Here is a 14,438-nt window from a genome sequence, read left to right as displayed (position 1 = left end):
CATGGTAACAAATTAGGAAAGCTTTATTGATTAATTTGCACTTTTATCAAAGTTATATAAGAAGCAGCAGCTATCGGATGAAAAGAAGATTGCTAAAGAGGTAGTGCAAGTTTGGATGGAGACTCCTTAGCAGTTAATTGGTAAATAGTAGGCAAGGCACATTTCATACACAATGGCAATTCAAAGTGCTTTACATAGAAGAAATAAAAATAATAAAAATATATATTTTTTTTTTATAATTAAAACAGTTTAGAAAAATAAAATAAAATACAGTACAGTATTAAAATAGAAAAGTGTATAACAAAAATCTTATTAAATGAGAGTAAAAAGAATATAAGTGATCATTGCATGCAATTTAGTGCCTGTTTATATCTGGAATGCATTTTTGCATATAATGCCTCTTTAACTCGATAAAGACAACTTTATAAATTTCTTTTGTAGATTTCAGGTGTCTTGTACAGTACAGTATCATAACACACTTCAGTAAATGAGTAATAAAAAAAAGGCAATTAACAAAGTGTAAAAAACTCTTGGCACAGTCTAAATATGAAAACTCACTTGTATGAACAATACTTTGGGAGAATGGTTAATTTATTGATCTACTTAGTATCTCTGATTCTCACTAGATAATCAATTGCAGGAAAAAGAATGTCCACTGCTGCTTTAAGGAAAGAACACAAATGAAATGTCCGTGTGCTATAATGGCAGTACTTTCCTCGACATGCTTGCTTGTGTAGCCTTGTCCGCTTGGCCCTTGGATTCACACGAACAGTTCACAAGGTGGCCTCTCCTTTTGACTTCATCCAATGTTGAGATTTCTGGTCTGAAAATGTATTCAAATTTGTGCATATTTATTTAGATAATGCCTCTTTGCATCCTATCAGCCTGTGGTGTCTTGCCTTAGACTGATGTTACACTGCACATCCTCAGAGTCCAGGGAACAGGTAGAGTTTCTTGGGAAGGCACGTCCTGTCAAAACACGGCATTAGTTTTTCCAGACCCTTGAATCGTTGATCTTTCTCCATGCGTGAGGTGACCTAAAATAAAAAAAGATCACTTGTGAATGTGACAAGAAGCAAACTCCTGTTTTATTTTACCTGAGCAAAGCACTGGAAGAGATTATTTTGCTTTTGGGATGAAATAAAGCAAACCAATCTAAATGGGATTTTCAACATTTACCTTCCTGAACAACTCCATAATGTCATCAGTTTGAGCCCATTTACAGAACACATCCACGATGTAACAGATAAAAAAACTTCCTTCGTCAGTATCCCTGTATGCCTGTATACCTGTGGAGAAAAAACAATGGTAGGTTGAAGAACTTCACAAAGCAACCCAAACTTTGCTCATTATTGAGGAAACACTGGCCAACATCAACAGACTGCTTCAAGTGTGAATCATCATTAAAGTAACATTTAAAAAACAACAACAAAACAATTGCTTTATTTCTGAATATGAAGAAAATGAACAGTGTGTAGTGTGATCTAAATCAGTCTTGCATCAGAAATCAGTGTTTTCTGAGCACTTACCAGGGAGGCAGGACTTAAAACAGACGAAGTCTTTCTCTCTGTGCACAATGGAGTCTGACTGTATATCCACACCTCCTGGGTGTTCTGGACAGAGAAACGGTTAATGATATGGATGATAATATTACAGTAAACACAGGAAAAATAAGAATACAGAGTAAAAAGAGAAACAGAAATATGATAAGAGGAGTTGAGTTGTATCAGTAATGTCGTACCTCCTCTGCAGGCTTGAATCAGAATAACCTTTGGTTTATCAATCAGAGCAGGACATTTCTCTGAGCTCAGACTGGAGAAGATGTCGTCAACAAAGAAGAAATCATTGGGGTTTTTCTGGTGATGATAGTCGACACCTAAAATGGCATCTTTATTTTGGATTATGCCCCCATGAGACATCAGGACCACAAAGGTGCTGTCCGAGTCTTTATGTTCAGGACGTGCAGCGAAGTTCCTGACTCTAGCAGATATTTGCTGTCAATAAAATTTTTTTTTTTTACAGAAATGCAGAGTATATAATGCATTGTAAAATATTTGTTCACATCTCTAAATCCACATCAGAAGTCCACTAGCTCTATACGCACTTGCCCAGTTAGATCTGTGTATTTCTCAACACTGTAACCCAAAGCTTTCAGCAGCCACTCCATGTTCTTCTCGTCTCTCTCTGCTCCATCCCTGTCACTTAAGTGCTCAAACTCTATGTTGGTGATCAGCAGAGCTAAACGTTCCCTCTGAGTCTTGTCCTTTGGAATATAAACCTGTGAGGAAACATCAGTATTAGCAGAAGTATAACACTAATAGAGTCACCTGAACTGAAACTAAATAAGGAGTGATTATAAATGCAATGTGTGAATAATACGATAGATTATTTAACAATATAAAATTCATAATAATATAAAATAAATTATAAAAAGTGATTAAGTTTTCCTGTCTTGTTTGTAGATATCATGAGAGAAAAATAATATTACATAAAGCAATGGCTATAATAAATAGAGTAAATTAAAAAATTTAAAATTAGTGATGGCTATTAAGTGATATCATGAAACACGAGCAGAACGAAATTGTGTAAATCGTGTGTAAAGTGGTTCTGGCGTAAATTTTCGGATTCATTTTTGGCTGCATTTACACTGCAGGTCTTGATGGCCAAATCCGATTTGCTGACTATATCCGATATTTTTGACGACCCGCTTACATCATCTTTTAAAAGTGACCCGTATCCGATTTTTGCATTTACACTATTCACCTTATTTTTAACGGAAATACGGACGCAGCCAATTGACGGTATTTTGTGCGAGACTTCTGGTAAGGCACTTCCGGTCACTGGCGAGCGTTGTTCGTAACAACAAACTCATCGTTATGGCTTCGAGGAAGACCGGGATTGTTTGTGCAGTTAGAGGTTGTCATAATAACTGGCACAAAAGAAAGATTTACTTGGAGCAGGAGTGTTTTAATCATCGAATTATTGACATTTTAATAATCAGGCGCCCTATACGACCGGCGAAACACTGGCTGCGTGGCGTTTTCTATGTCTTTGCACACCAGAAACGTCTCTGACGAGGCGTTGCTGCTGCTAGGTGACATGATAAGCCTCATTGGTGATATATTCGACATATGGGGAGAGAGTTGTGGAAGGCACTTAATGTTAAACATAAATATATAGCAGCAAAGACAACGTCGGCAGTATTGACGGCAAAATAGGCTACAGAATATTTCGTTCTGTATTGACAGGTGCAATATTTGAAAATCGATAATATATATATATATATATATATATTTTTACATTTAGGCTATATCTGCATTTATGTCAAAACCTAAATTCAAACATCAAAATGTCATTAATATGTATTCATATCAAAATGACATACAAACATATTTTCCTATTCTATTTTGCCTGGAAACGCTTCCAAAACGCTTCCGAAACGCTTGCGTGTCGCGTGAAAAATAGGCATCGATTCTATTTCTAGCATGCACGCATTTTCCCTGAGACGCGCGTGTCACGCAGGCAGTGTGCAAGCTCTAAATAACCGGTTAACATGGGAGCCGAAATAACGGACACGCCACGCAGCCCATTTGAAGAAACGACCGTATGTTTGTTCTTTTCATTTCGTGAACACAAGACCTACAGAAGACCACCCGATACCAGAAAAGTGGCTGGGCTACGAAGTCTGAATAAAAACTCCAAGGAGAAACAAAATCATTATAGTAACCCCTGTATAAAATCTAGTCATCATGGCATTTATTTTGTATGATTTATAATTATTTATAGCCATCTATGATCTACTTATTGCTATCATGTGCTTTGGTTGCATTCTGATGACATTATTAATACATTTGACATGACAAAATAGCCTACCTCCATAGATATATTAACTTAGTCCAGCGTTGGCTCGACCGTGTTTAGGGCGGTGCTGAAGGCGCCGGCGAAGTTTTGGCAATCTGCCAGCTAGATGCATGAGTGTTTTCAACCAGGTCCAGTACCCGACCTGGGTGAGGCGGGGCTTTAGTTCTTTGTTGTATTCATCTGCTACGGCATGTGTAACATTTTTCTGTCAACTCTGCATAATCCTTCGCAATCGATATCGTTAGTTAGCCCAGAGAAGCGAGGAAACGGAAGTGCCGCACAAAAACCGGAAACTGGACCCATATTTACTTCCGCGTTCGAAAATAAGGTGAATACACTGCCGAAACTACCAAACGTAGAGGTTCTGACCCGGAAAAGGAAGTAAAACGGATTTAAAAAATTTGCAGATGCAAATAAAATTATCCAGTGTTTTGCTTTCCACAATATTTAATACAGCCTACCACAATATATAAGTCAGCAAAACATTGGTCTCGTACGGCGGAGAAAAAAGACATAAAACCTCCGCATTACTCCACTGTGTGTAGCCTTCAAGGGATAGTTCACTTTAAAATTAAATTTTGATATGTTTTAGCTTACCTCAAGGGCATCCAAGATGTAGGTGTCTTTTTTTCCACAGTAGTTTCAATTTTGATATTTTTAGGTCAAACCGTTCTTGTCTGACAATCATTTAATGCAGGTCTGTGGTCACTGTCTCAAAGAGCATGCACAGAGTCCAAATTAAACAATTCCCCATCGTAAGTACACATTGATGGCCTGAGACACGAAACGAGCTGTTTGTGTGAAAAAACGAACAGTATTTATATCGTTTTTACCTCTTATAACACAGCCACTTCAAAGTGATCTGAGGGCGCTTCCTGCTGTGTGACGTGTACGCAGACTGGTGCATAGATATATATACACTAGATGTCACATTAAAGACATTTGTTCCAATGAACTGCCGTAGCCAAGGCGACATCTAGTGTATATATCTATGCACCAGTCTGCACCAGATCACTTGGACGTGGCTGTGTACAAAAGGTAAAAACGATATAAATACTGTTCGTTTTCTCACACAAACCGCTTGTTTCGTGTCTTAGGCCATCAATGTGTACTTATGATGGGGAATTGTTTAATTTGGACGACGGGGAATTGTTTTAATTTGGACTCTGTGCATGCTCTTTGAGACAGTGACCATCGACCTGCATTATATGACTGTCAGACAAGAACGGTTTGACCTAAAAATATCAAAATTGAAACTACTGCAGAAAAAAAGACCCCTACATCTTGGATGCCCTTGAGGTAAGCTAAAACATACCAAAATTTAATTTCAAAGTGAACTATCCCTTTCAGGTGCGTTCACACCAAACGCGAATAGAGCGTCTGGTGCGAGTGATTTCAATGTTAAGTCAATGCAAAGACGCATTTACGCATGTCTGGAGGTCCTGCGGCGCGAATAATAAGTCATGTGATCTCAGTTGGTGGTGTCCACCTGAGTTGACGTCACATTTTTTAATGACGTACGACTCGCATTTACTGGGGAATATCCGATTTGTCTGCTTACATGGCACACGCAAATGCACGTGTCCGATTCATATCCGATTTATTACCACATATGAGTGAGGCCTGAATTCGATCTGAGAAAATCGGAATCCATGCGTTTTTTTTCCTGCTTACACCAGGGTTCCTGCAGGTATTAGTTAGTCAAATTTAAGAAATTTTTAAGACATTTTAAGGCCATAAAGATTGAAATTTAAGACCTACATTGCATTGCATGCAAACCTGCATTGACAAAAAATATTCAAATCAAAGAATTCATTTTATTTCAATGAATTCAGTAATTGAAAAAGCATTAACTTAATTTACAGATAAAGCAATCACATTAGTAACCTTCCAGACCCAACAACGCGTGTCAGAGAAAAGAACAGAATCAGATATAATTTTTTTTATAAAAAAAATTGTACTTTGCATATTATAGGCCTACTGTAAAAAACACATTAGTTGATTTTAGTTGATCATAGTTGATCATAACTAGAGATAAATTGAACATAAGCATGAACATTTCATTTAATTATAATATTAATTATTATAGTGCCAAAAATTATCACTGTTATCACAGAATCCTGTTCAAAAAGTACTAATACTACACAATGAAATCAATTCACCAAGTTTTATGTCGAAAAACAGCAAATAACAAATAAAATTAGCATCAATACGCACTAACATAAACATTAAAATAATACGTTTAAAAATGATAGCCAGATTTTAAAAGTGTCTTACAACATGTTATATACTAACATGTACAAGTTCAAATAAAGTTGACAAAAAAGATAAACCTCACATATTTCAGACTTTAATTTATCTTTTTTGACTCATTCTTTTTATAAAAAATGATTTAGTGACATTTACAATACAGTTTAGCTTATCTTTTATTATTAATTGTAAAATTCGGTCCGATTTTCCCGTGGCGTCTGTCGTTGCTATGCAACTCCACAATGACAAAAAAGTTTTAGTGGCTAATGGATTTCCACCGCCGAAAAACACTTGCTGTAGCTCTGTTACAAGATTTATTTACGGAGAAGAGAAAAACACCCGTAGTGTTTGGGTGCACCCGCATCCTTCATGTCTTTTTTTCATGTTGCTGTGCCTGGAAAAAAAACGAGCGCGCCTACATTTGAATGAACTTGAGCGCGAAAAAGACGCGATATGTGAACTGCCTCTTGGCGAGCGACTTCGATACTTTTTTGCTACTTAGTAATAACTTTCTGCGGCCAGCGTTTCTGGAAATGAACGAGGGTTAAATCTTTTTTAAGACCTGACTAAATGAAATTTAAGACCGCGGATGAAAATCTGGCTGTTTTTAAGACGTTTAAAGGCCTAAAAGATTTAAAAAAATAAAAATAAATAAAAATCGGAATTGGGTCACTTGAACCATGCAGTGTAAATGGGGCCTTAATGTTGGTATTTTCCAAATGTTAGTTGGTACGAAAGAAATCTAGACCTGCTCCCAGCCACACGTAAATAGTGCGTTTAACACCCGAACGTTTTGCTCATTAATAAGGCTGCATTTTAATTCACCTTAATCGGGTATACATTTACACAGCATTTTGAAAAAAATATTATATATATAGTAATTACATACGGTTTTTATTTTTATTTTATTATGAGAGCCAGTAATAGCATCTGCAAACGGAACACTTTAATCAAATAATTAATTGCTTTCAATAGGGCTGGGCAAACTAATAGCCCCTTAATTGTTACGGAGATTGTTTCCTATAAAATGGCCAAAATCAGGCATAACAAGAAACATTTACGATGGCTGATATAGCGCTTTTGCTAGATTTGGCAGATAGAGCGCTGCGCAAAAGGCGTATTTTCAGAGACCGCGCAGACTTTGGTGTCATAACATGATGCCCATATATAGTTGTCAGTCGGATTTAATGGGCGGGATTTATGGTAATTGAGAATGAGCGTGCACGCGCGTCCCATTTACGACGGATTGGAATTCATTAACACACACACATTTCACTATCACATCTGACGTTTACGAAGTATTTGTGAATCAGGAGAAGAGTTTTCGGGAAGGTCTCTTTACGCGCAAATCACTCACATATTTACTCGTTTGTTTACGAATGTTTCATGAATGAGACCCAATGTGTCCAGCATCTGGAGGGCCACAGTCCATCAGCGTTCAGATCCTCTCAGAGACATTCAGTCTTTGTTCATTTCACTATCATGGACTTATAGTTTGAATTTCATCATTTCCTGTGTTCTTTGTTCATGTTTCTCTCTTTCATTTGTTGCTATGGTAACTCATTTAATCATCGCACCTGCTAGTCGTTTTAGTTCATTATCTGTATATATAAGTTCCTCATTTCTCTAGTTGTTGGTTATATAATTTGTGTTTGGAGTTTGTACTAGAACACACTGTTACGTTACCTGTGGATGATGAGTTTGTTTGATTCAATACTTTTATTTTGAATTAATCTTCATCTGACCTTCTTCTGTGGACTTTATTCACTGCTATTGTGACAGTTCCTGCCTGAAATCCTCATTAATCCTGAACTCTTTCTGCTTCAGCTGCTGATGGACTTAAACTCTGCAGGACGGTGGCCCTACGAAAGCTGGACTAGCGATCCCTGAATGCACTGTTTTCACAAAAGTATAGAAACAGATACTTGCATTATTTGTGTTTTCTCTGAGAATTCTGTCCTTAAACTCTTGGGGGCTAGGAGTAATGCGGTGTGGTCTCTTCCAGTCGGACTGGATGGGCTGATCCTCCGCATTTCTTCTGTCCTCCGGCTCAGACCGCTGAACTGAAGTCAGGAAAACACACATCAAACTAAATGCCCGTAGAAGAAAGAACATTCAAGTCAAATTTATAACCAGAATAAAAATGTGGCTATTGTTTTTGTACCTTGTTTTTCAGAGGTCTGTCTCTCTGCTGGATTTTGTTGTCCTTTGAGGATGGCAGCAAGCATCAGAAAACAACGCCAGAAAAAAAATGCACATCCATTACACACAAATCGTTTAGCTATTAAAGTGGTAACAAAGCATTAGGGGTGTAACAATATATCGTGTCACAATATATCGCAATACAAAAATGCAACAATATGTATCGTGGTGGATAGTGACAATGTGTATTGTGGACAGTTCACCCACAATAAGAATGACTGTTTTAGTGTCAGTAAAATTAAACTACTATATATAATGTTTAATATAATGTATAATAATGCAATGGGGGATATTTGTGGGTCCTGATAATGCCAAATCTTGCGAGTGACAGAGTGCAAGTATATTTGTCTAAAATAATTCTGTATTTTCAGCTTCAGAATCATGAATATTGTTATTCTGTTGTCTCTATGGTCCGTGCTTTGGGTTTCCAGCACCAAGTCCAAGCCTGTTCATTTACATACACAATGTAAAACCAAATTTAGCATTTTAATCAACAGCACATTTTTTGTTAACCTTTTATCATATGTCTTGGAGAATCGCAATAATATGGTATCGTGAGTTCAGTATCGTGATATGTATCGAATCGTGACATGAGGGTCTCTTTACACCCCTACAAAGCATATTTATTCAAAGCTTACAAACTATTTGCAATTTCATAGTGACATGTTAACAGCATTAGTGCTATAATCTTACCAATAGCTGGGTTGAAGGTCACTGAGCCACCGACGTTGTTTCCAAAGATTACTGGCAAAAATGCATTTGCACCTGCTTCAGCTTTCAGATTAACATTGACTGCAGGGATAGAAACTGAGATTTACACACTTTCTTACATTACAGCTTTAACATTAATGACATTTACTTCATTATAGTGGTGCACGATATATCGGCCGCCGATATAATATCGGCCGATACGGTCATATTTTTGCACATCGGTATCGTTCCGATGTCAAATTAGGGCCGATGTGAACAGACAGATTGTTTTGTTTAAAAGTAAATATTTCTATATGTCTCAGGTCTGTGAGGCAAGTAGGCTACCTTATACGCTGAGTTTCGGTTCATTTATGAGACGAGCTCCAGGTTCATGTGCTGGCGCCTCCATGTCGTGATTAAATATTTTCTACTATATTTACTTCTTTTTTATTAAATCCAGGCAAGTGGTTGATGAAACATTGATTAAAATTAAGATACAATCAATACAAAACGAAATTAAATTTAAAGTCTGTTTGAGGTCTCTGTGAAAGTTTGAAAGCAGTTTTTAAGTGCCGCTTTCAGAGCGCTCACGTCCGTAACGGAGAACTGTCCCGTCCGTAACATTCGAATACATTGCTTGATATTTGATACCCGTTCGAATTAGATTTTTCTCAAAAGTGACAGCACTTGTGATGTGTGGATTACCGATAAGCCCGAGTCTGGAGAAACAGCGTTTATTTATTCATTCTCAGTGTTGAGAAACGTAGCCTGCATGTGTTACGTTATTGTGTTAATAATAACTAAAGTACCTAATTATGTTACATATTTATTTTGTATGAAAACTAGCGCGTTTGTTACAGATTAAAAAGTAGCCTACCGTTGTATCAGTGCTGCGCGAGCTCTCTCTCACAAACACGGACGCGCGCACACAGAGAGAGAGAAGATAATTGTAAAATAAATAAAATTTTGTTCTTGCTTGTTTTGTTTTTCTGTCAAAACGTCAGAAAGCATTTTATTATCATCCATCCGTGTTTTTAAAATTCGTTATATGACGGACATTTTACTGTTAACACAGCCCTCATTATATGTCGGATTCGTCTAACTTATACTTGATATTATTTTTAGAATAAGTGATTCGTTATGCTATTATTGGACTCCTGTCTATTCATTGTCAACTGTTTTCTATAAATATGTTTGTATTGGCTAACCTTTATTCAGCTAATGCCCGTCCTGTTTAAAATGTGAAATGTTCAAATGCAAAGACAGCACGACACAAATAAAAGCCCTTTTCCCTGTGGGATTTAGTATCATATTTGGATATTGGAATAATAAAGTAGCCTATCGTAATTGTACACAATGCTCCTATGTTTTTTTTTTTCTATGGGTTTCTTCATTTTAGACAAGTTGACCAGCACACATTATATGCAATGCAATATAATGCGTGTCGTCGACCCGTTCACTGCATTCTCATCCTTATTCATAGTGTGAATTCAGGACACACTTGTATCCTTTATAAAAATGTATTTTTATATAAATATAATTTTTTTCTTCTGAAAATCTGACATATTTTGCATTTTCGCCCAATATCAGTCATTTCTAAAGTAAAAAAAAAAAAAAGTGTTTTGGAAATTAGCTGTTTATTTGATTATTATAAAAATGTGTTTGTCTATACAGAGATATCGACATCGGTAAATATCGGTATCGGCCATAACAGCAATATTAATATTGGTTATCGGTATCGGCCACAATTTTCACATCGGTGCATCACTACTTCATTACCATTCCTCTGTTCAGCTTGGTTCCTCTTCACAGCTTCATCTGATCCACGAAACTTCTTCAGCTCATCTACAGCGTCACTGGTGTCTTCCCTCTTCAGTTCATCAGCCGTAACTCTTTTCAGCCTCTTTGCTTCCTGAAGCTGCTCTGGAGCGGACGCCATCTTGTCTACTCAGGTCTTGTATAAGATCAGACGAGACATATGATCAGAGACTTGCTTGGTAGTTTGCTCTACATTTACATAATTAAATCACTGGCATCTTAAAATTAATAATAATAATAATAATTGTATAAACTCATGGAGTACCCACTTTTAATAATCCCAAACAAAGCCCATAACTTCACTGTTGAATAGCTACAATCAACAAGTTATAAGGATGTAAGTGTAGCCGGTTTGGGCTCGCGTGTCTGTTACTACGACTCGGCTACTCCTCTGCGTTGTGTGATGAATAAAAACGGGAGTCGAATTGCTGGTTCAGATGTTCTTCATCTGCATGAGTTGAAAAATGCAGTAATTATTTGTTGCATTCAATGTAGTGCATGTTTAATCAGCTTTCTCCTCGACTGAAGCAAGCGAGCTCACAATGCACATCTCATTTAGCTGCTACAGTAATAAAAATGATAAAGAAAATAGTAATAATTAATATCACATCCGGTGTATCAACAGTCAGCGAAATAATACAATACATATTTATATATATCTCCAAATATACATTGACACTAACCAAGCTCATATGATATACATCTTCAAATCACCCACATTCCAGCATTTTAACGTTATATAATCAATTTGGTTGAACACACAAAAACAATTCATAACCATTCCTGCATGAGTTGAAAGATGCAGTAATTATTTGTTGCATTCAATGTAGAGCATGTTTAATCAGCCTTCTCCTGTCAAACATGCGAACATAGAAAAGATATCAGCAGACACACTTCACAGGCCAACTTTAACACTAACGTAACAACACAACGTGATAACTACTGCATTCACTCGGTTAAACTTATGCAGGAAAAACCGCTTTAAGAGGGAAGATCACATACTTGTGCATACTCGTTTACATTTTAGCTTAATTAGTGATTGTTTTCACTTATAAAACTCTTTTGGAGCGCACACAATACATACCGATCAGACCTCCCGCTCGAACTGAAGCGAGAGCGCCCCAATCATGACGAGACAGGGGTAGCTAGCTGCAGCTTGGAGTAATGGGCGTGTCGAAAGGTAGGGGGCGTGTCAAAAGGTTTCTCATTGGTGGAAGGAGTGTCCTCCTGTCAACTGCTTTGGCCAATCAGCAGTAACCATACTTCTACGTCATTTCCTTTAGCTAAAAAACAACAACAACATAATTCCCTTAAGAATTAATGGCGGTGTTAATGCATATATCCGATATCATAATTAGTTGTTTTCTTTGCGTTAATTGTTAATTATTTAATTGCTTTGCGTTCCTTTGGTAATTATTTCATTGCTGTTGACAGACACATAGGCCTATTACAGAGTCGGCGATTTGTATTTGTGCAATCAGTGTTTTTAGACCATGTAAAATACACAAGATACAGTACATTGTCATTTGCAAAGCCACAGACTTTGCGCTGTTCATCATGAAGGCAAGTATAAGTTCACTTGTGATATGCATGCCTGTTACCTTAGAGATAATGTGTTAAGGTTATAGATGATAACGTGAATGGGGATGTTACGTATCATAATTGGAAACTTATGTCAAACTTGTTTTGCTTTATATATGAATTTTCCTGTTTAAAATTGTGTTTGTTATTTATGACTCTCATAGATTGTATCATATTTGACTGCCACTTGGAATACAGAAAAAACAAGCGCTTTCACTGCTGCCACTGCTCAAAAACAATAATAAATAAGTCCAATTTTATAAAGCACATAAATATGTGCAAAGTAGTGAAACAGACAGCCAAACAGTGTAGTGCCACAGCTCCAAAGATGGTCCAGTCAGCGTCTTTGGTGGTGTGTACTGCTACTTGAAGGCTCAGGGTAATTTCTAATTCTAATAGAAATTTAAAGTGATGACATTTAGCACTTTGTAAATCTCTCTCTCTCTCTCTCTCTCTCTCTCTCTCTCATTTATAAAGTTTCCTTATGATATGAAGAAGGAGACAAAGCCTTTCACACTCTGTCACTAGTGTGCAAAAAGTTTAATGATACCGTAACCATACAGGTTTTCTAAAAAAAAAAAAAACTCACTTTGCCAGGCTGGACAGTATGTATATGTATTACTTTTATGAAATGTACTAATTTTGTGCACTATTTTACAAATGTATTATATTTTTTACTCTGTGTCATTAAATAATTGTTATTATAATGAAAATGGCATTATATTTAATGCTCTCTGTATGTTTACAGCATTATGTGAGATTTTTTTTTTTCTTGAGAAAAATTAACATGTAGTACCTAATATTTATCCAAATGAGTCATTATTGAATCAAGATTGGAATCAAATCCCAAGAATTGAATTGAAATCGTGAAATTTGTAATACAAACAAGTAGCCAACCAGTCATTGTACCATTAAACATTGTAACACGTTGTCACTAAACTTAAAGGAGTCATAATGTAGAAATTTCACTTTTCCACGAGAATCAATGTATGTTATGATTGCATAATGATTGTACACTGGCCGGGAAGCCGATATTTAAAAGTGAAGCGTTTGTTTACCTCGGGGTTTGTAAAATAGGCCACGTGCACGCGCACGAAAAAACGAGATTTTGATTTCTTCCCCTTCTTGACGTCAAGACGGGGGAGGATATACCAAATATGGACACTGCAAACCTATGCCGCGGGAAGCCCGCCCCTCTCCCCCTCTCCCCCTCTCCCCCTCTCCCCCTCAGATTCAGTTTAGTCGACTCGAGAAAGATGGAGAAACCGAGTGCACACCTGAGATGCTCTGTGGGTGACTGCCACAAACAACATGCAAATGTGTTTTATCTACCAAAAACGGACGAAACTATCAGGGAACAGTGGAGGAAATTCATTTTTAATGACGCTGTCCCAACAACTTTTTCAAGTGGCGTATCGTTAGGTGTGTGTGCTAAACATTTTACACCGGAATCTTTTACAAATTTGGGGCAGTATCAGGCGAACTTGGCCTCGAAGCTCCGTTTGGGAAAAGGTGCCATCCCAACCATCAGGGACTTGCCAGAAATTTAAAAGGTAAGACTGTGTTTTTATTGCTCTACTGTGGTTAACAAATAGCAGCTAACAGCTAATGCGGCTATTGTATGTAACGTTACCTTCGAGGTAAACACGGGGAATGGACTCTACGAATGCTAGCCACATCTTTCGACTTTGTTTTACACTAGCAGCTACAGTAGTGACGGTACAGGAGTCCATGCTCAGTGGCTAAAACTGTTTAAATGCAAGTATGAAAACAATATACCACTAAACATTATTAGCCAAACTCATGCAAAGCATGCAGTTTGAAAATAGCTTTCAGTTAGTGGGGCTTCTGTAAGAATGTATCTGGCAATGGTGTATTTTTTCTTTTTTCTTTGGTTGTGATTACAATTTCACTAACAATAAGTACCGTCACATTTATTGAGCTATTGCAGTATTTTGTCTATGTTTTTGTACCGCTTGGAAGTAGTAAAATACATTCCTGCAACCAATCAACGCGCCCCTCATTTGCATTATTAT

At 37.0% G+C, this 14,438-nt stretch overlaps 1 protein-coding gene across 1 annotated transcript; it reads right to left on the bottom strand.

The window, feature by feature from the left end:
- Positions 1 to 11,992, bottom strand: LOC311286400 (caspase b-like). Its single transcript, XM_084402610.1, has 12 exons — positions 11,906 to 11,992; positions 11,091 to 11,269; positions 10,783 to 10,957; positions 9,007 to 9,105; positions 8,276 to 8,317; positions 8,041 to 8,174; positions 2,105 to 2,278; positions 1,742 to 1,994; positions 1,530 to 1,613; positions 1,180 to 1,289; positions 900 to 1,037; positions 1 to 823 (listed from the first exon to the last, which is right to left on the bottom strand). Exons 3-11 carry the CDS (start codon positions 10,940 to 10,942, stop codon positions 927 to 929), a joined length of 1,167 nt encoding a protein of 388 aa, XP_084258736.1. The 5' UTR covers positions 10,943 to 10,957; positions 11,091 to 11,269; positions 11,906 to 11,992; the 3' UTR covers positions 1 to 823; positions 900 to 926.
- Between the last annotated feature and the right edge of the window lie 2,446 nt (positions 11,993 to 14,438).

Source organism: Rutilus rutilus (genome assembly GCF_951802725.1).
Source record: "Rutilus rutilus genome assembly, chromosome: 2".
Classification (NCBI taxonomy): Eukaryota; Metazoa; Chordata; class Actinopteri; order Cypriniformes; family Leuciscidae; genus Rutilus; species Rutilus rutilus.
Note: the sequence above shows the minus strand (reverse complement) of the source record. Positions and strands in the feature narration are given on the sequence as shown.